This window comes from Panicum hallii, chromosome 9 (genome assembly GCF_002211085.1).
Source record: "Panicum hallii strain FIL2 chromosome 9, PHallii_v3.1, whole genome shotgun sequence".
In the NCBI taxonomy this organism is placed as follows: Eukaryota; Viridiplantae; Streptophyta; class Magnoliopsida; order Poales; family Poaceae; genus Panicum; species Panicum hallii.
Window position 1 is genome coordinate 7,893,160 of NC_038050.1, and position 19,563 is coordinate 7,912,722.

The 19,563-nt window shown below is 37.9% G+C and overlaps 1 protein-coding gene across 3 annotated transcripts; it reads right to left on the reverse strand.

Annotated features, from left to right (window-relative positions):
• Window positions 1-2,217: 2,217 nt before the first annotated feature.
• Window positions 2,218-18,613, reverse strand: LOC112872565 (inositol hexakisphosphate and diphosphoinositol-pentakisphosphate kinase VIP2-like). 3 transcript variants are annotated; one of them, XM_025935598.1, is made up of 31 exons: window positions 18,288-18,613; window positions 18,104-18,106; window positions 17,921-17,980; window positions 16,807-16,853; window positions 16,565-16,648; window positions 15,453-15,516; window positions 14,636-14,789; window positions 14,308-14,378; window positions 13,596-13,700; window positions 13,048-13,140; window positions 12,533-12,607; window positions 11,727-11,812; window positions 11,434-11,637; window positions 11,253-11,352; window positions 11,110-11,180; window positions 10,891-10,972; window positions 10,119-10,277; window positions 9,564-9,606; window positions 8,765-8,847; window positions 7,790-7,852; window positions 7,632-7,706; window positions 7,030-7,155; window positions 6,436-6,668; window positions 6,279-6,323; window positions 5,868-5,934; window positions 5,109-5,180; window positions 4,087-4,331; window positions 3,947-4,004; window positions 3,690-3,857; window positions 2,765-2,839; window positions 2,218-2,668 (listed from the first exon to the last, which is right to left on the reverse strand). In XM_025935598.1, the coding sequence occupies exons 1-31, from the start codon at window positions 18,354-18,356 to the stop codon at window positions 2,405-2,407; spliced, it is 3,144 nt and encodes a 1,047-aa protein (XP_025791383.1). In that variant the 5' UTR covers window positions 18,357-18,613; the 3' UTR covers window positions 2,218-2,404. The 3 variants fall into 3 exon arrangements, with proteins under 3 accessions (XP_025791383.1, XP_025791384.1, XP_025791385.1); XM_025935599.1 differs by lacking the exon at window positions 18,104-18,106; XM_025935600.1 differs by lacking the exons at window positions 18,104-18,106; window positions 18,288-18,613 and adding an exon at window positions 18,203-18,221.
• Between the last annotated feature and the right edge of the window lie 950 nt (window positions 18,614-19,563).

Consider the following 19,563-nt stretch of genomic DNA (forward strand, 5'->3'; position numbering starts at 1 on the left):
ATAAAGCTATTTTTTTCTTTATTTTCGAGGAAATTCTCTATGGCTTTCATTCCAAGCACTTCCAGAACTGGATATTAACCCGGTGGTTAAAGGGGAGCTTAAGCTTTAGAACCTATGACAAAATAAAGCTATTTAAGAAGAGAATGAAAGGGAAACTCTAACTTCAGAAAAAAGATGAAGACGGCTACTTCCGTCTTTATGTTCAGATGCCTGCTACTGCACACTAGCTAGTGGCAATATTCTCTCCTTCCTTGATAACTATATAAAGTAATAGTGATAACACGGTAACTGAACAGCAATTAGCAGACAACAACAAAATAGCATTGATGCAGTTCCTAACGCTTATCACTGTAGATACCGATCGTTCGGATGCTGTAGTCTTCACGTTTCGAATAGCATAAGACTCCGTGCATTAAAATTGAGTTCTGATGAAGCAAATTCCAGCTCAAGATATGACCAAATTTCTTAATATATTGACATGGAATCTCCTGTGGATTCTGAGAGTTAAAAGGAGCATGCTCCAGATCGATCTGATGCATCATAGCCGCGCATTAGGCGACTGAGATTTGTCAACTAACCTCTTGACTCTTCTTTTGTTCCATGGCAACAGGGACACGTGCTACTTGGTCGAATGATGACGTACCTGGTTCATGGAAAACTCACACCGTAATGTCCATCCCTATCCTTCTGGACACAGCTGAATTCAACAGCTTCAGGATTACAGGGTGGTAGTTTCTGCAACCAAGTCCATTGTTACTCATGCGAATACTAACCGAAATGAGGTGGTCTTTTCATAAAGCTAAAAGCTCAGATAAAATCTGCTACCCAGGTTATTTCCAGAGGTACACTACCAAACAAGAATGGCATGCCAATGTTAAGATGCCAAAGTGGTTGATATTTTTGCCAAAGCATAGGTTGAGGTTTCAGTAGTAGCTAGTATTCGTCTCAGAAAATATTGTCATGTCTTGATGACGCAGCGCATGTGATAATTTTACCCATTAATTACAAAGAAGCTTTGTTGCCTACTCCAGAGTGCAGTTAGGTTTGCATCAGAATTTCTGGAAGAATGAAAACTATAGTTTTTATCAGAAGATGCATGTTTATCATGAGGAACAGAGCCCCTCACACCAAATCTTTCAGGCCAAATAGTGCCATGACATGAGGTAGTGCGAGATGCTTCTGTGTGGCAGCAGCCAAAACCGCAGGAAAGCGACTCCTCTTCGGCAGCTTTAGGTTGGTGAAGTTGCCTTGCATCTTCTATCGTGTTGCCTTTTCATAGTTATCTAGTAGTATCTTTTTTAAAAAAAAGAAGTGATTACATTAACAAAACCAAATGCTTGTTCCTCAACCTTTTCCTATCGGTAGAATGAAGCTCAAATTGGGGAGCGACGTTGGTGTAATTCGCCAACAATTTTCAACCAGTATGATCTAAACAATCGCCTGCTCTCATCTCCCATGTGCTTCTTTGGCAGCTTTTTTCTTTTTGAGGCGTGACTGGATCATAAATAGCACATCTTCATTGCACTAATCATCAACGCGCACCGTTGATGTGGAAATATCGCGAACAAGCCCGCGAGGCATGTCATGTTCACATTGCACTTGCAATCGACTTTCTAGTTTCCACTTTCCAGTTGTACATGACATCGTTTACTAGATGCTTATGTTAGACTCATATGCACCCAACACGGTAGAATGATCTTATGACAGTAGCCTGTTATGTCTCGCGGTCATGAACAGAGACATTTCAATGAAGATACATTTCCAAAGAACCAGGTGATCTCTATAGGTTCATCCCATACCATTGCTTAATTTTTGATCCGTAGTAATGTTTTGTATATTTGAAATGTTTGCCAGAATATCATACTCTCCTACTCCCTTCGTATATCTTGAAATATTTTAAAGTTTGTCTATATATATATATAGACATACTGTATATCTATATGCATAACAAATTATATATATCTAAAAAATTCAAACAACATATAATTTGAAACGGAGGGGATATATTGAAACGCTGCCCTCAAACTTGATTGGGGAGGTTGAGGAACTGTACATCATACTGCTGAAATCAACAGCATGAAACTAACCCGCACCAGTGAATAATGCAACTATTGGGTATGTGAAGCAGGAGCCTGGAACAAATTAATCTAATGAACCAATCCAATTTCACCATTTCCCCAGAAAAAACACATGTGGGACAGGCCAAGCAACACACAGTTCAATAAAAATGCTGGGATTTGTAGATATACTCAGGCACCCAGCTGCTACTGATGCTTCCAACATCATCAACAGTTATTTAAAGACCACCAGTAAAAAAAATTCCACTTGATTCAGATTGTCAAAATTGGGCTGGTGGTGTTTAGCAGTGCTACAAACTAAAAATATTCACATGAACTGATTTCAGCTATTTTCCGTTAGTCGCACTCGCACCCTTGTGGAAAGGCCAGAGGCTAGCCAACCTTTCAAGCACTCCAGCGCCTTTTGAGAAGTAGCCTAAGGCCTGTGGAGGAGCAGCAGGAGGGAAATCCTCCGGAGGCATGGCGAATGGCCGCACCATTTTCTCAAACTTGTCCATCGTCAGGCAGGACCCAACTTCCTGTAGTCGTTCGGGTCCCATTATCGGCAGTGTGTGCTCCTGGAGCAATGAAGAACTTTCGCTGGTTTTGTCCTGGAACAACATACATCCCGTTAGTAAATGCAAATGGTTGTTCTAAAAAACACGGCTGAACTTATGTCCAGCATTGTGCACAATATGTTCTATCACCTCTAGGGGACTGAGATCGGCACCACGACTGAACGTCATTTCAATCCGGAACCTTTTCTCATCTTCTAATGGAACCTGCAAACAAAAAATTTAGCAAGCAGATTGGAACATTTTTGGACAAGGACAACAGCAACCTGACACCAGGTCATATGGCATTAGCAAGCTCACAAATGAGGCATGAGAACTAAACAGCCTTCCGATTTTCATGGAGATAGCACATAAATAGTTATACCCTATTAGAGAAAACTGCCAGACTCAAGTACATGCTAACATGACAAATTTCCAGTACCAACAAGAGTACCATAAATGAATGAACTGATGCCCAGATGCAGATCTCGACGAAATACAAAAATACAAATATCTAAATATAGCATAAACAGAAGCATAATATGGATGCATGGCCACACGTGATTTTTAATTCTTTTTCCAAAACAGAGGGCAAATGAAATGCTTAGTTGTAAGATGTGATATATAAATTACTCCTTGTATAGGTCTCTTAAGTAGGCATCACTGACAAGGCACTGCAGTAAAATTGACAAGCAACAGGGTTAAGGACAAGCTGACAGCCTACGAGATAGTTTGTTATCCTCTACCTCCCCTAAAATGTAGTCAGTACAAGGTGTATGATTGACTCGTGAAATAGGACACTTGGGTACAGAAGATAGCTTCCTTATTTTTTTGAGCGTCAAACAGTAGGGGAGACTCCTAATGCAGTACTTATATAATTATATATAGATATAATATAGCTTTCTCAACAAAAGGATTCTATACTTATAGTCTGGTAAGATTAGAAAAACTTAAAAGTTCAAAACCTTTTGAAAATACCAACTCGTGAAGGCAAGAAATGTGAATATGCAGGATCACCTATACCAAAAAAGTGAAAGATTGATCAAAGACTGAATAAAGATGATGAAAAGAGCCATACCTCTGTGTTTTCAAACATTCTAAGCACGATATTACTCATGTAGTCAAGCTCCTTAGTTCTATGTAGACGGTCCAAAGCACTTTGGCAGACAAGGCTATCCTCTCCTTGTAGACATTCATCCAAATTGCAGTAGCGAAGGACATTCATTAAGGAGTGTATATGAGATTCCTGGTGGAGAAAATGCAGAGACGATGTAACTGATAATTCCAAAAGGATGAAAACAGTAAAGCATACAGCAACAAAATGCACTATCGTACCGATGTGAAGTAAAGCCTTGTGCGGACATGACGCTCAGGTGTCCGCACATTGGCATACCTGCAATGAAGTAGCTACATAAACTCTACATGTACATTATCAAAGAAAAATGAATTTCATAAAAATCAGAGCAAGAACACACTTAGGATCTAGGCGATATTTAGTTTCTCTATCATCTTCATCTTCCTGGTCCAATGACTTCTCACTTGTAGAACTAGATCTTCTTCCATCCTCATTTCTAGCATGAATCTTTTGCTGGTGTTCTGCTTCTTTAGTTGGTAGAAATATAGCTTCGTCTTCAATAAATTTTGGTTCAGCAACACTGATAGCTTCTTCACGAGTGTTTCGTAGGTCAATTAGGATTTTTCCCAATAAACGACGGGCTATCTAGAGAAAACATTTAGAAAAAAGAATATAAGCAACATAAAGTGAGACAAATTACAAGAAACTGTTATATTAAAAAAAGCCACCACAAGGCTGATTCAATAGCTCATATGCTATTACTAGTAAATATAAGGGTAAATGATAATGAGAACTATGAATTATTGCTTGTACCATTGCTCTGACTAGTAAAGTCACTCAAGCATTGCCCATTGTTAAAAAGGTTTCCACGTTCATGGGGTGGAACTGTTTGCAAACATAATATCGATGAAATCATTACAAGGCCATATGGGCGAAAACTAAACCCCAATTTTTTCAATGAAAAGTGTGAGAAATGAAGAGAATTTCGCAGGGAGTAAGTACTAAAAGAGTCAATTGTGGGAATTTGTCAAAAAAATGGTATAACTTGTTTATTTTTGCAATTTTCCTGAATAGCGGCCTGTAACAAATATATAGTATGTTTTTCCCTTTCTAGTTCTGGCAGAGGATATCTTCAGGTAGATGTCGAAAGAATATTGAAAAATCTAAACAAAGAAATGAAAGTTAGACGCTTGGGTTTTCCCTGAACTAAACATGATTTTTTCAGCTCAGTATTTTCATTGAGGATGCACCTTAGTGGCAATTTCATTGAATGTTAATGAATCACTTTTACTAAAAGTGAAAAACCATAAAGCAAACTATAGTTGGCTAGAAACAGATTGCACACGGGTAATCGCTTGATGGTATGGTAATCATACGATTGCTTATGACAACTAATCAGTCAAATTTTGATCCAGAACAAACCTTTGAGCCAATTTTCAGTTTTTGCTTTGGGTTGATCCCATACTCATTAGGAATGACACCATCAGCAAGTGTCTACAAGAATAGCAGTGTTAGATAAGCAATGGCAAAAAGAAATGTTGGAAAGGAACCTTCATGAGAACACATTTGCATCCACAAACTAGCAGAAAGACTACAACATAGATATATGGATACACAGAAATAAAAGTTTTCAAACCATCACATCTTTCATAACTAAGTGATTTGACAGATAAACAACAGATTCCCAGGCTATTCATGAGGTAACCTACATGTTATTCTACAAGGGAATTGGCAGTAAATGTCTTGCAGGATATAGGAAACAGAAAGAATGGCCAAGCATAAGTCTCCCTCCAATGTTCACTTTAGTCAGAACTATATAGCACACTAGCTTGAATTTGTTTTTTCGTGCAACAGCACTCCTGTATTAATTGTTACATTATGAGGTCTTCCTTGCAAACTTAGGGTGTCAGAAAGAGTTTGTATCAAATGAAAAAAATGATGTTGCCAAAACTTCAGCATTATATCTGCTCAGTTGTCCATATTAAGACAGTACGGCCTTTTACTGTACTTCCATATTGTCACATGTGCAGTAATTGATGCCTCTTCTAAAGAGCATGAGTAATCAACAAAACTTTGTGATGGCTCAACAAAGAGATTACAGCATGCATTATGCACAATTACATAAGTCTGTTATCAATTTTCAAGTATAATCACAAGACAGCATATAAAAGAAGAGCTTACTTGGGCAACTTTGAAGAGCTCTTCCAAACCCTCAAGATCAAGATGAGCATTGTGCAAAAGGTCATATCTGCCATTCAGTGCATTAGTTTAGATGTAAGGCTATGTATATTACGGCCATGATGTAAGTGATGTTGCGAATTCAAACTAAACATATTTTACATTAAAAGATGAATGGCAATGCACCATATTTATGTTAATCAGATTGGTAAAACACACATTCTTTCTGCATTTTTTAAATTAAAGTTTTCATAATTTCATGGCATATCACATATTTAGAAACCCCTTTAGAATATATTAACTTGTTCCAAGTAAAATGCACACAATAAGTGGAAAAGACTACCATTTTTCCCTCTTTTCTGGAGTACTTCTTTGCTCATTTCTTAATAAAGCAATTGTTAGAAGATGACTTACTTGCAGGAGTCATATACATCTGGGATCTGGGTAATGTCAAAACGGCTGCATTGCGATAAAAATAACCATGAGTGTTATGAACAAAAAGAAAATAGAACAAAATAGTTACATTGATTTCTCAACATCCAAAATAATTATAAAAGGTGAAACACTTTACTCCTTTCTTTCGTTGTATAAATCTCTCTCAAGTTTTCTCCATCTGGCAAACATCAAGAGGAAGCTTTCGCTACCACAAGGCAACCCAGCAGCAATTCGAGCCACATCAATAGTTGTCTTCCCAAGAGCTTTTGCTTGGTCATATTTAGAAAATGAGCTTGTCAATGCCAGCTTTTCATCTTCACCTTCAGCAAGTAGTTTGACTTGTGCAGTTACTTCTTTTGTCAACTTGGCCTGATTAATATGTAATAGTGGAAGAAAGAACCAGTCATTATTCATGACAGTAGAACACTATGCAGCTTAGAAATAAAACAGTGTATCAAAAACTGAAATTGCTGCATAACTTGTTCTGTGTTTGAATTTAGCAAGAATGCTTGATACTAAAGAAAAATATTCGTCTGGGAAAACTGTTGGCAAAACTTACACCAAGTGTGACCATACAAACAAGAGAAAAGAATACGAATTTCACCAGAATCAAGCAAATCAATAATTTCAACTAGATCATTGGCACAAGTACTGAGTTACAACTTTTGTGAGAAATGCTTAAATATGTTGAATTGTTAATCTAGCTGTATATCCACTCAAAGCACTTTACCATCTTTGGCAGGAGTTGGGAAGCATTTACAGGCAATCCTGCACCATCAACCATCCAAGGGAACTCTGCTGACCCTTCAGTGTCCTGTGCTTTAGTATTCGAAATGATAATCTCATGCAACCTAGCCTGAAAGATCAGTTCATTTAGCTTCTGTTAAGAACTGATGGAATAAATCTATATATGATACTCCCTGTTTCCACCTGGAGTACCCTCCCCCCAGCGCATAATTGCTCCCCAGACCATATAATTGCCACCAAGGGGCTAACCATATAGGTTCTACCCCCACCACACAACTAACGCCTAAGGAGTTTTTGCAATAGAATATGGTGGTTTTTGTTATAATAATTTTAGAATTTGGTTTTCTCATAACTCAATAGTAGCTGCTTAGCTTGAGATCATAGTAGTTTATACAAGCCACACCCTAGAGTCCAAAATTATCATCTCCCACATGCTACAAGGAAAATTTGAAATATAAAGGAACATCTAACATCTTATTTAATCAGAACTTCATATGGCTATTAGAATCCTAGAAACTTCTTGCTCAAAAGAAGTCCTCAAAACTTCATAGAAAGAAAATATTTTATCAAAATATGAAAGCAAACCTTTGCTTCATCCATCTCAGTGCTGGCATCTTCCAATCCATCTAGCATAGACGAGTCTTTACTTACTAGAGATACCTGAAGACATTAGTATAAATGATAAGTTTCAAGAGAGGCAGGATCAAGCAACAAAAGGGATCTTCCAGATCATTAGCACCAACCAGTATAGGAGTTAGCTGCCCTTCCAAATCAAGAAGGCCTTTTGCAAAGGCTGCTGCAGACATCTGAAAAGTACACCATCGTGAACATGTGGATTAGGAACAACTGTTGTTATAAAGAAATTATAATTGGCCACATATAGTCATCTACTTTAACACGAGTGGCAGAACCGTAAATTCTGCATTTATTACAAGGAATAATTAGGAAGGAAAAAGTGGGAGGGGTATATTTCTCCAATGTTGTTTCAAAAATAGGACATTCAATTTTAATCATGTTTCCTCTCTTTTGCTCTCATTTGTCTTCCATCTTCCTTCCTTATTGAGTAAATATTTACAAAATTTTCTAATACATTCCAACACTAAAAAGGGATATCATGGTCACTTCACTCTTTATTGATTATGTAATCTTATCTGTCCCATGCCTAATCAAAATAATGTAGGGAGTGACATCATTGATTCAGTCCCATGTGGGACAACTTTAAGGATTGGATCCCCCCCCCCCCCACAAACAAAAAAAACACACCAACATAGCTGTACAAACTCTAGTGATAAGCACAGAAAAGAATGGAACGTCATTTACCAGCTACATGGTCTCATGTGAGATCATCATTTGGGGACGTTTATGTTCAAGGTGATCTTCCCAAATGAACTATTAATATGGCATTCTGTGACAAAAGCCATCATTTCTGCAGTCCCATGCAACATGCAACTTCTACTAAACATATTGTTCCAAATCTGCCAAACTATCAAGTGTAATTTTCTGAAAGTACCACGATAATTTTGGATTCTATGTACAACAGTAGTACTTTGGCCACTTATGTGGGAAAAGTCAACGATTCAACTAGCTAGAAGTGTAGTGTGGCATTACAGCCATTCCACTGAGACTCCAAGGAAAATTTAACGGCCAATTTCAGAGGATTGAAGTGGGATTATTTCTACAGGGCAATAAATCAGGAAAAAAAACATGACTTAATATACCTGTACACGGCCTTCATCTGAACTATATATTTTTAAATCATGTCTGTACGTGCTATGGAGACGAAGCAAACCAGTTCCTTCCCCTGTATTTAAAATAGTGAGAGTCAGGGGAAAACATTCTTCAAGTACAGGGAGATAATTCAAATACAAACTCCATTTGATCAAATGTGAAAGAAACAAAACATATTTCAGATGGAGAGTACATTTTAGTGAATTGTCAAAGATGATTTTAATAGAACTGAAGCTCACATGAATAGCAAACATCATCCTTGAATTCAAACGAAACTACCATAGACATCTCATAAGATGAAAACAACTGTAAGTAATGAAAGATCCTAGTAGAGCAGTCTTAACACCTTCGATCCTGAAACTTCAAAATCACCAGGACTTCAAAAGGCTGTGAAGATATAAAGTGGAAATGGAGTTTTATGATTCCTTTGGTCAGCTTTATACCATCATGAGCCATATGCAATCTCCAATGACTAAGAACGTGAGACATCAACCACTTATACATGCGACAAAACTATAGGACTACATCCTCTCTTGCCACATTGAAAACTTTTCACAACTAAAATAAGTACAGTGACTAAAGTGACCATGTTTCAAGATTAAGAAAATGCCAAGACAATTTTGAAGTTTAGGAAGTTGGTAAAGTTTCTTTGACAAAATTTTATCGTGAGAAAGCCATCCAACATCGAGATAAGCACAAGATTGTAGTGAAATAAAAACTCTCATTCAAACAGAATCTGCTATTGTACTTCTTTCACAAGATGATAGAGGCAATGAGAATATGAACAACCTGGATATATGTTGTTTCTGAAAAACCTTCCCAACTCCTCTGCCTGAATGAAAAGTACACAAAAAAATCATTAGAGAATGCTGGTTACCAACATAATATTTTTTTAAAAAAAGACAGAATAACATAAAAATGGTAATTGATACAGAGAAAGTCTAACTCAGTAATTCCTGGTTATATATGCACTGTTAATATATTTTAAATTTAATGTCCCCCCTTCATTTGATGCACTGAGCAGGTTTTAACAACAACAAATACAATAAGTAGAAATTTTGCAAAGGTGAACAAAATGCAGGCTGCATTTCTGCTGGGTCACTACGGTACAATATACTTGTTTGCCTGCCTATATCGCATCTACAACATATAGCACAGAAACGTGCTCTACATGTGCCTATCTATAACTTATAATTGCCTAATTCCATATTGACCACTAAAATCTGCATATTTTAAATTAGACCATAGAAATGAACAGCGCCGACAAATACTTATCATTATGAACATTTAAAAGATATATTAACAACTACTATTTGATAACTTGAAATATGCACAGTTTAAAACCTGCTTTCTCCCAGCATGAGTGAGTACTCCACCGTATTTCAGAATCATCAAGGCTTCAATTGGCCGTTCCTCTTCACCATCACCATTTCGCTTGGGAACTTTTATCCATTTCAGTGGCTTTAGCTGAACCTTCCTATAAATGCCAGAGAAATGCCCACCCTAGTATCGGAATAGTAGCATAAGTTATCAATGTCAGACAGAAGATTTTCATGGCAGCTGTGTTTTCCAAATAAATGTTGACTCTGAAGGATACAAGTTTAAGCAGTTGTGTTTTGCACTAAAGTGGTTGCCTCTTCCATTTACAGCAGGAAAATTGGCAAGTTTGTTGAGCTCAAAGAGAACTCTGCTTAATTTCTATGTTGATATAATAGTTCTAACAGTGTGTATCCATAGGTTGTACCATGAGGCAGAAAGAAAGGGCAAAAGTGATTAAATATCAATATGCAAATTGAATGCTTAAAATAGAATTAGTAAGTACCATTCCTGCTTGCCAGTCATAATTAGCGCATACAATAGCTGTAGCGCGTTCATGTGCTACCTTAGGAAACAAATCAACATAAATAATTTGTTCAACTGACAAGATAGTCTACGCTTCAGCAAGTTTTTGAGATTTTTTGTGGACGATCATTTGATGCCAAATTGATATAGGCGGTATGGTTCCACCTAAGGTATTAGTCTGCACGGGGTATCCCTCATAGCAACTTGTGATAAGATATTCAACATTTCCATAGCAAATGTTATGGATAGGTAGATTTGAATAATTAGATATTACCTCCTCCAATACTGCTTTCACTTGACGAAGTTTCTCAACGTGCTCGATATCATCAGCATCGCTATCACTCTCCCGACCAGACCTAAAAATACAGGGCATTCATTCATTTTATATATTTCACACAAAAGAACGGTAAGAAAATAGAAGACCTACCAAACTAACTAGTTTGAACAGTGCAGATAAAAATAGGATTAAAATACTTATGCCAGCACATTGTACCTGGTTGGTGGTACAAGTTGTCTTGTAGCATCTAGCAAATCTTGCAATTGTATAGCACTTTTCAGTTTCGTCTGCAAGAAGAGCCCAAAAATGCGATCAGTTTAGGAACCATAGATTAATTACAACTAAAGAAAAGCGGGTACCTCAGTTCTTGGCTTTCCGCCATTGTACTTCAACATCAAATTCAGGAGCTTTTCCTCTGTAACTTTCAATTTCACCTTCTGCTTTGGTGTCCGATCACCACTAAACAGATATGTGATGTCAAAATACAGCATTAACAATTTATCTGATAGCAGCCAAGAATTAATAGTATAGTATCCTTACTGGCGTATCACAACAATAACACAGCGTAGTTCTTCTGACTGCCCAAATGTGCCAATTATTCCACTTCCCTGTCGTGTAAGACCTTCAGTGGGTTGAACTGGTTCGGATTTCCAAGGAAGATTAGGAGGGATGGTTGACGAAAGATGAGGAGCTTTTGCATCAAGAAAGATCTTTCTCAAGATGCAAGCAGCATCATCATAATACCTGGATACAGTTTGTCCAACCAATTCAGCACTCATTAAATCCAACAGACATGTTTCCAAAATAAAGAATATGATCTTTAAGAAAACTACTTGTATGAGTTCTTTACAAAGCTCCATCCGTTAACATCACAGACATACGATCTCCCATCAGACCTTAAGAGATCAAAACCACATACCTATGGAAAACAAGACCACAGATCAGAACATAAAAGGAAACTAGGAAAAAATATGATGATGTGAGATTCATCATAAAGAAATCAACAGTATATTTGAATAGTTAGAAAGTATTTAAAAGTATGGATAGAAGGAAATTCAAGATTTTTCGCTGTTATTCCTCAACATTAGACAGCAGCAACACTAGATCCATTCAACTGAATTTGCCACTATCTAAAGGCTAAAGTCTAAGTGGCTGTTTTTTGCAGGGCAGGGCAGCATATAAATCACTGAAAAAATACCCCCCCCCTTTCTACGCTGTAGTTAGTTTCGCTTCACGCCTGGCCGTTGGTCATGAGCAAAAACTTTAGTCACGAACCAAACAGGCAAAGCATGGGTGAACTAAATCTTGGCTTGCCCATGATGGGCCCACATGTCAGAGAAAGGAGTGGGTGAAAAATTGTTCATCATTTTTTCCACCCATACTTTTGCCATAAATCTTGCCAAATCCAGGGCTAGAAGATTTTTGGCGCCAATACAAATGGTAACCAAACTGCATAGTTGATTCGTGATTTTATGGCTGGCTAATAGATAACAAGATTGAAAAGGTTGTCAAAGAAAAATCTATGACATGCTTTATCTGATGGCAAGCAAAATAAGACAGTAATGATATAATATATTTTTTTATGACTCTAAGGCCTCTAGAAATATACTTAAGAGACAATAAGATTAGGTGGTGTTACCATCTGCCTAAAAGCACTGCAGACATCTCTTGCCATTTGTTTCTCCATAGGGGTTAAAAGTACAGGGTATCGTACCTTCAAGTAGTAGAATTAAAAATAAAGACCGATCAGAAATAAAATACATTTTGTCACGATTCAAGGAATGGAATAATCGTCAATGTCAAAACATCAGACCCGGGGAGCATAACTCGAACATGATAGCATCACAGCATATAACGTCCAACAAAAAGCACTAGTGAGAATAGTAGAAGTTTGACACAACAGTTCACATCTCTTGGCACCTAGTTCTCAAGTTCAAATATTACTAGTATGTTATAATCATCCATTACATTATTGGGAAACAGATATGTGAAAGTTGTCATAACAACGTATCAAGATGATGATTAAAGTTAGGAATTAACATCTTAATACTGATCTATTTGCATGAATAGTAAACAACTGAATAATTGAAAACATAAAACAATAGATATTGAATTTAAATTTAATAAAGAAGATGAAAGAGCATGAGCTATTACTTCTTTCCCATCAGGGTTCCTCATAACAACACCATCAACAACTGGAGATTTCCGCGCCTCAGCATGTGCATATCCTGGGCCAACAGTGTAAACCTGAAAAGCTTATTGTAAATGTTAAGTTGGATAATCAACAATGAAGAAGAGATGTGACATCGCATGATACTTTATGCAGAAAAAAACTATTAGAATTGCTGGATGGCCTCAATCGAGATAGTGACATTACACAGTATAATAATTGCTTTAGTTTATTCATATTAATAAAGGAGAGTTCAAAAGCTCTATTTTATGAACATGAGATAATTTCATATTAAGTGAGATTTTAGTCCACAAATATACATATTGAGAGAGAAAAGATATGCGTTGCTTTCACTTCAGGTTAAAGGGAGAGGAACAGAGGAAATATTACGAGGCCATATTAGAGGAGGAACACAGGAAATATTATGAGGCCATATTAGAGAACAACCAAAATCACAATGTGGAACTAAGCTGGTTCATTACACATATAAACAAAACGGCGGTAAACAAGAAAGTTATAAAAGGCATCTTACTTTAACATCCGTGCCACCAGTGGGCATGAATTCCTCGTATATGTAAGATCCTTCACGCCTCACTCTTCTAACATCAGGGTGAAATTCACTAGAACGGTTACCAACCTACAATTATTAAGCAATGCACAAGTGTTAATACATTCTTCCAAACAAGTGACTGGAAAGTGGAAACTATGGAACAAAACCAGAACACACCTAACCAGTTAGCATAAAAAAATGTAAAAGAAGAGCTGACACTTCAATTCTTCACAGCGCAAACACATAGGGTCTACCCCTCCTAAAATGATCGTGGTCTCAGTATTGTTAAGGTTCAGTCCATGGAGAAATACTTTTTATCCAAGTCAAGAGTAGCATCATTGATTTCCAACATGCAGTCTTAACTCATCAAGCATTTAAAGTTTCTATAAATACACCAAAAGAGTGCACACGTTGGGTGGCGATCTGGCAGGCAAAAAAGACCATTTCTATAGTCACTGAATGATGCAGATGTTTCCATTTTGACAAGTTCCAAAATAAAGAAAAATTAGACCTCACTTGTCCCAAATCACTAAAAATAGACCTCCAAAGAGTATCTGTCTATATGTTATGAACCTTTAACCTTTTGTGTAGGCTAAAGTATCTATGCAATTCATACATTTGAGAAAAAAAAAGGTGGGAAGTTAGCCATTGAAGTAAGCCAAGTACAGAACTAAGATGGTTCCTAGAAAGTTACCTTTCGGAACAATTCCTTCATTCCTCCACCAGCAGAACTAGGATAATATATCATTATTCGATGGTCATCCCCTGGTACAAACACAAACAAAATAGGGAATCAGAAGACATCCAGTTCACGATAGTAAGTGATAACACACTAGCAATCTGTACTGCAATAAACAGATCACAGTTTCGCCACTCTTATACCTTTCCCACACAAAATTAATTAGTTGTTATACAGCAAACATGACCAATATAAGGTACCAATGACAACAATATTTTAAGTGCAAGAAAGCAAATAGAAGCAGAGCACCAAGAAACTAATTATGTAAATATACATGAGTTACCATTGACGGGTTTCTCCACGAAGGGCTTCAAAAACCGCTTTCCATGAACCTCCACAAAATCTTCTTGCTCAATGAAGTAATCTAGCTCTTGGTATGGATATTCCCTATTGACAAGAGCATAATTGGGCACAGGAATCCCATACTTCTCCAGATGCTGAAGCACGAGGTAATTGTAGTTGTGTCACTTAAAATTCGTTCCAAAGGGGAAAAATGAGTAAAAAATAACTCAGAACACATTCGGCTAATTCAAAAGATAATTGCAAAGTAGTATGCGATAAACATATACTCCCTCCGTCCCATGAAAAGTGCAATCCTGCGTTTGAAAAAAAATCCCACAAAGAGTGCAATTCTAGAGATTGGATCTCAACTACCTGCCTAATTAAGTGGTCAGATTTGATTTGCATGTCAAAGCTAACCGCATATGGCAAACAAATGAGGGCATGAGAGTCTTTTCGGAAGAGCAAGTACAAAGCATATGTTTCTGTTCTCCAAGAGTGATTTCCTTTTTAGCTAGGAAATTTGACTATAGTACTCCAGCAAAATCAAACCTAAGAGAAAGACACTTGACTTTGCTGGGAAAAATAATTATAATCTGGAATTATCGATATGGCATGCACTACTGTACTGCTATGGAGATGTTGAGTCTCTAATTAAGCACCCAACACCTTGATAGCATGCAGAAGATTACTACTTTGTGCACATTGATAATGTGCAAATAAAATAATATAAGTTAACCAGGGTCATATAAACAGAGATTAAGGACAATGTGTTTTACTGAATGCAATAAAGCACAACTAAGTGAATTTCATTGTAATACCTCATACACTTTTCTGCGGTCGTGAAGGAGGAATTGTGGCTCCAATTCATTGACTAAAAAGGGCCTAACATTCATACAAAACAAGGTCGGTCAAGTTAACTAGAAGATATGACCAATGCAACATCAAGAATTTAACAGAAAAAGAGATTCTGTAATCACTGCAGAAGCAAAGCTTCCACCTTTGACAACTCAGTAATACTTAGTTTTAACTGTACTTTGTTAAATTAATGGGAAGAAAAAAGACTCAGTGGCAAGTGATAATGCTATTACATAGACGGCCCACTTTCTGACTGCCTTTTTACTGACTGGATCTTATGTTCACCAAAAGTTGTGATGAACGGGTAATTCAGACAATTAAAATACACTGAAGGGGTCAATGAGAGCAATGTTGAGGACTTGACTTCCACTCAACAAAAAATGTTATGGATTAGATTAATAATGACGGCATACATATGAAAAGTAAGACTAAATAAGCCGCAAGACATTGAAGAAGGATGGGTAAAGCTTATTTATGCTATCCAGACATGTCTAGGACAGGGACCTTTGTATATGACTTTTCAATGATCATACCTCCTTCACTGAATGTCTGAACATTCACTAGAGACATTATGTTCTACATGGAAAACTAGTAAAATGAAGCCATCTTGCATTTGTGTTAATGGTATAACTGACAAACTCGCCTGACCAAAATATTAGCAGTAACCTCCACAAATAGTAGTAGTTGCCTTGCTCTGGTTAGGGAGGTAACAATGTTGTGTTGAGAAGAAACTGTCACTTGGTGTGACATACAAATAATTGACAATATTTGATTGCCCAAAAACAAAATAGCCTTCCCAACTAGTAGGTGGTAGCAGTTGCATTTCCAAACTGGTATGCATAGTATGCCTCCTTAACTATTAATGGTTCCCCCCTTCCCCGACCAAAGAGCACTGCCTTCCTAACGGTAGTTACATTCCTCACTCTGTTAAGGATAAATGATGTTTGAAGGTTGCAAAGTGAAGAGTTATATCAGTGCCCCTTCCTCCCTTGGTATTTAGAATAATCGTATAAAAAAGACAATTTCAGAACAGTTGCCATTTGGAATAAACATTTCTGAAAACCATCAATCATACCTTCTCAAAGCAGCATAAGCTTGAACCTTTTGTAGAGGAAAACCAGAGGAATAAAAGGCAATCAAGCAATCACAGTTTGGCCAACTGAAAATAAAATTTTGGACAAGTGAGATGCTACTCCAAAACTGACACGGTACGTACACAGCAGCCTTCAATCAAGGTTTACACAAAGAAAGTGGATAACCCTATTCTGGAAAGAGTTCTGATTTGAGTTATCAATAACCTGAGTTCTCATTACATACATCTCAATAGGATCGTCGAGAATAACCTTGTCTCCAAATATTATTATCTGCAAGACAATTCAAAATAATGCATAATGTAAATTAGTCAGAAAGGTTTCCATAAAAAAGTGACCTTACCCCTCAACTATATACTGACAGGAAGTTGCACATTGCTAAAAGATTAATAAATAAAATGAAGCTCATCATTGGTAATTAGAACCATTACATCAAAGTATGTCAATCTGGAGGTAAAAGCAGAAGTGAAAGAGCAAAAGTCTGACAGTGGTATAAACTATGTACTAGTAAGTTAGCACCTCCTCAAGTAGCAAGATAGACAAGAGTAGCAAAACAGTCGATGAATGGAAGCAAGGATGAAAAGGTGAACCATGTGCTACAGCTTCGGTTACAGTAATCAAGCATAAAAAATGGCAACTTATTCATACAATGTCATCCTTGGTAAAAGGAGCAAACTAGGCGGCCAGTGGTCCCCCCTAGTACTCAGAGGAATTAGCAGTATGTCTAACAGATTAATATATTCATGTCGTAGACCAAATCTAATGCCTAATCCTTTTTCGAGAGACCGAAATTCTTATTGAATTCTGCACATCATTTATTGATAAGGAATACTGGTCCATATGCATAGCTTATGGTACAACGAGTCAACGTTGGGCATATATATAATAACATGTAAATATCGACCACTCAAGTGCGAATATTCTAATTTAATGACTCGGTGCTTAAATTATCGGTGAAGCAAGTGATCAGACTATAGTCTTCCAAAAAGTACGCCAGGACATAGTAAGTGATCATTTTGTCCTTCACAACCATTCAGGGACATATTTGCTATATCCTAGAAATTCTGGGTACAACCCGTAAAAGCAACCTCATGACGGGGACCACTTGTCTATTCCAAAAGATGCAGAATAAATTGGTATCCACAAAGATTCACGGATGTCCCGCAATAGAAAACTTCAGAAAAGAAATATCGCATGCAATTCGACGCCACCCATGATCCACCCATTTACTCATCCCAGAGGCAAACTTCAATCTTACACTCGCCTCCGCCTTTTGCAAATTGATGGAACAGGAAAGGGAAATGCAGCGTGGAAGGGGCAAAAGGAAGGATCTTGCGCACCTCGAATTCTCCAAACGCGCGGAGCCGCTCGAGAATCTGCTCCATTGGAGAAGAGAACACCTGAAGGAAAGAGAAATTAAGAATTTCATCAGACAAGAACATATTCGAGGGGTAACAACGCAGCTCCCGCATCCCGCATTCTTTGAGAAATCCAGGAGCAAGAACCGGCCAATCGAGACGTACGCGCTGGAAGAGCAAGAACACGAATCGATCAATAAATAACCAGGAGAACAACAAGAAGGACAGAGGATTCGAGAGAGAAAGAGAGATATCAAGAACCACCTAGCATCCATGTGTTCGCGAATTCCGTGAACCACCAAGGAAGAAAAAGAGAAACCTCAAGAAACCAAAGAGCCAAGATCCGGACCTTCTTCTCCATGACGCAGACGCCAATGGTGATCTTGTCGGCGCCGCCATTACCCTCCATCGCCACCATTGCGCCCCACCCCCCACCTGACCTCTTCCTCCCCCGATCCGTCCACAGCGCGCGCGCGCGAATCCGAGGAGATCACGCTCAATTTGATGCCGTGAGGAATAGAGGAGACGCGTTGTCGGGGGAGTTCGAGAGCGGAGGCGGTAAGAGGCGTGCGTATCGCACACAACTTTCTCTTCTCAGCTGCGGCGGTGTTCGGGGTCAGGGGACGGGACTCGCGGTTACGATGGGCGGCTTCGAGAGGCGGCAGGGTACGGGAGGGGAGCGCCTCTTATCGCTTGCACACGGGGGGTGGCCTGTTGTGAAGTCGTTTGCAATGCTGTGGTCACGCTCACGCCGTTGCGCCCACACAACAACGACACAAAAAGGGTAACGCATGAAAAGGTTCTATTGAAAGGTCTAGGCCGTGCGTGCAAAAACTTGCTCTTATCAAAATGGTTTATAATGGTCTGCTAAGGGCAGTCCTAACAAAAATCATACAGTAGTGTCTATAACATGCTATAGTACGTAGACACCAGAAATTATAGTTCCCAATGCCTAACTTGTAATTGTGATTATAAAATAAATTTCTCCAATGACATTTCTCCTCTCTCTACCAATCGGGTATTGTGTAGTTTCTTAGATTTTAACTTTTGTGCAAGAAATCATTTCTTGTATGAGATCCAGTTTCTTAGTTTTTTCCTCCTCTTGTATTAAATTGCCAAATCAGCGAAACATCCTACATGGCATCATATTAAATGTTATAGAAACCATCCTAGTCACTGCATTAGGACTGCCCTAACTCCTGTATATTCTATAATATTGATGAATATATCTGTATTTCCAACTCCAAAGCTAAACACTACGGTCAATCAATCAAAAAGTATTGTGTAGGGATGGGTTCATCGCCGCCTTGTCCTAAAGCAAATTTTGGCGGCAAAATTCCTTCCAAGAGCTCAAGCAAACATGTAATAAATATTTTTATCGGTATGTTATTATTGTTAGTCCTCAGTCTATCTCTCCTCACAAAACCAACCTTTTGCAGCCAATCTATGGTCGTAGCATATTCGTTCTAGTTTGTCAGTTTGTGGTTTTCTGGACTTACTAGCAAACACGCTAATAAGTATTTTGTCGGTATGTTATTAGTTGTTAGTCCTCTTTTTGTCTCTCCTCGCAAAACCAACCTTTTGCACGGTATGTTATTAGTTGTTAGTCCTCTTTCTGTCTCTCC

Coding starts and splice junctions, on each gene's coding strand:
- LOC112872565 (XM_025935598.1), bottom strand. CDS start 18,356: ATGGTGGCGATGGAGGGTAATGGCGGCGCCGACAAGATCACCATTGGC. Junction 16,854..17,920: donor GCGCGTTTGGAGAATTCGAG/GTGCGCAAGATC, acceptor ATTGTCTTGCAG/ATAATAATATTTGGAGACAA. Junction 13,701..14,307: donor TGAAGGAATTGTTCCGAAAG/GTAACTTTCTAG, acceptor TAATAATTGTAG/GTTGGTAACCGTTCTAGTGA.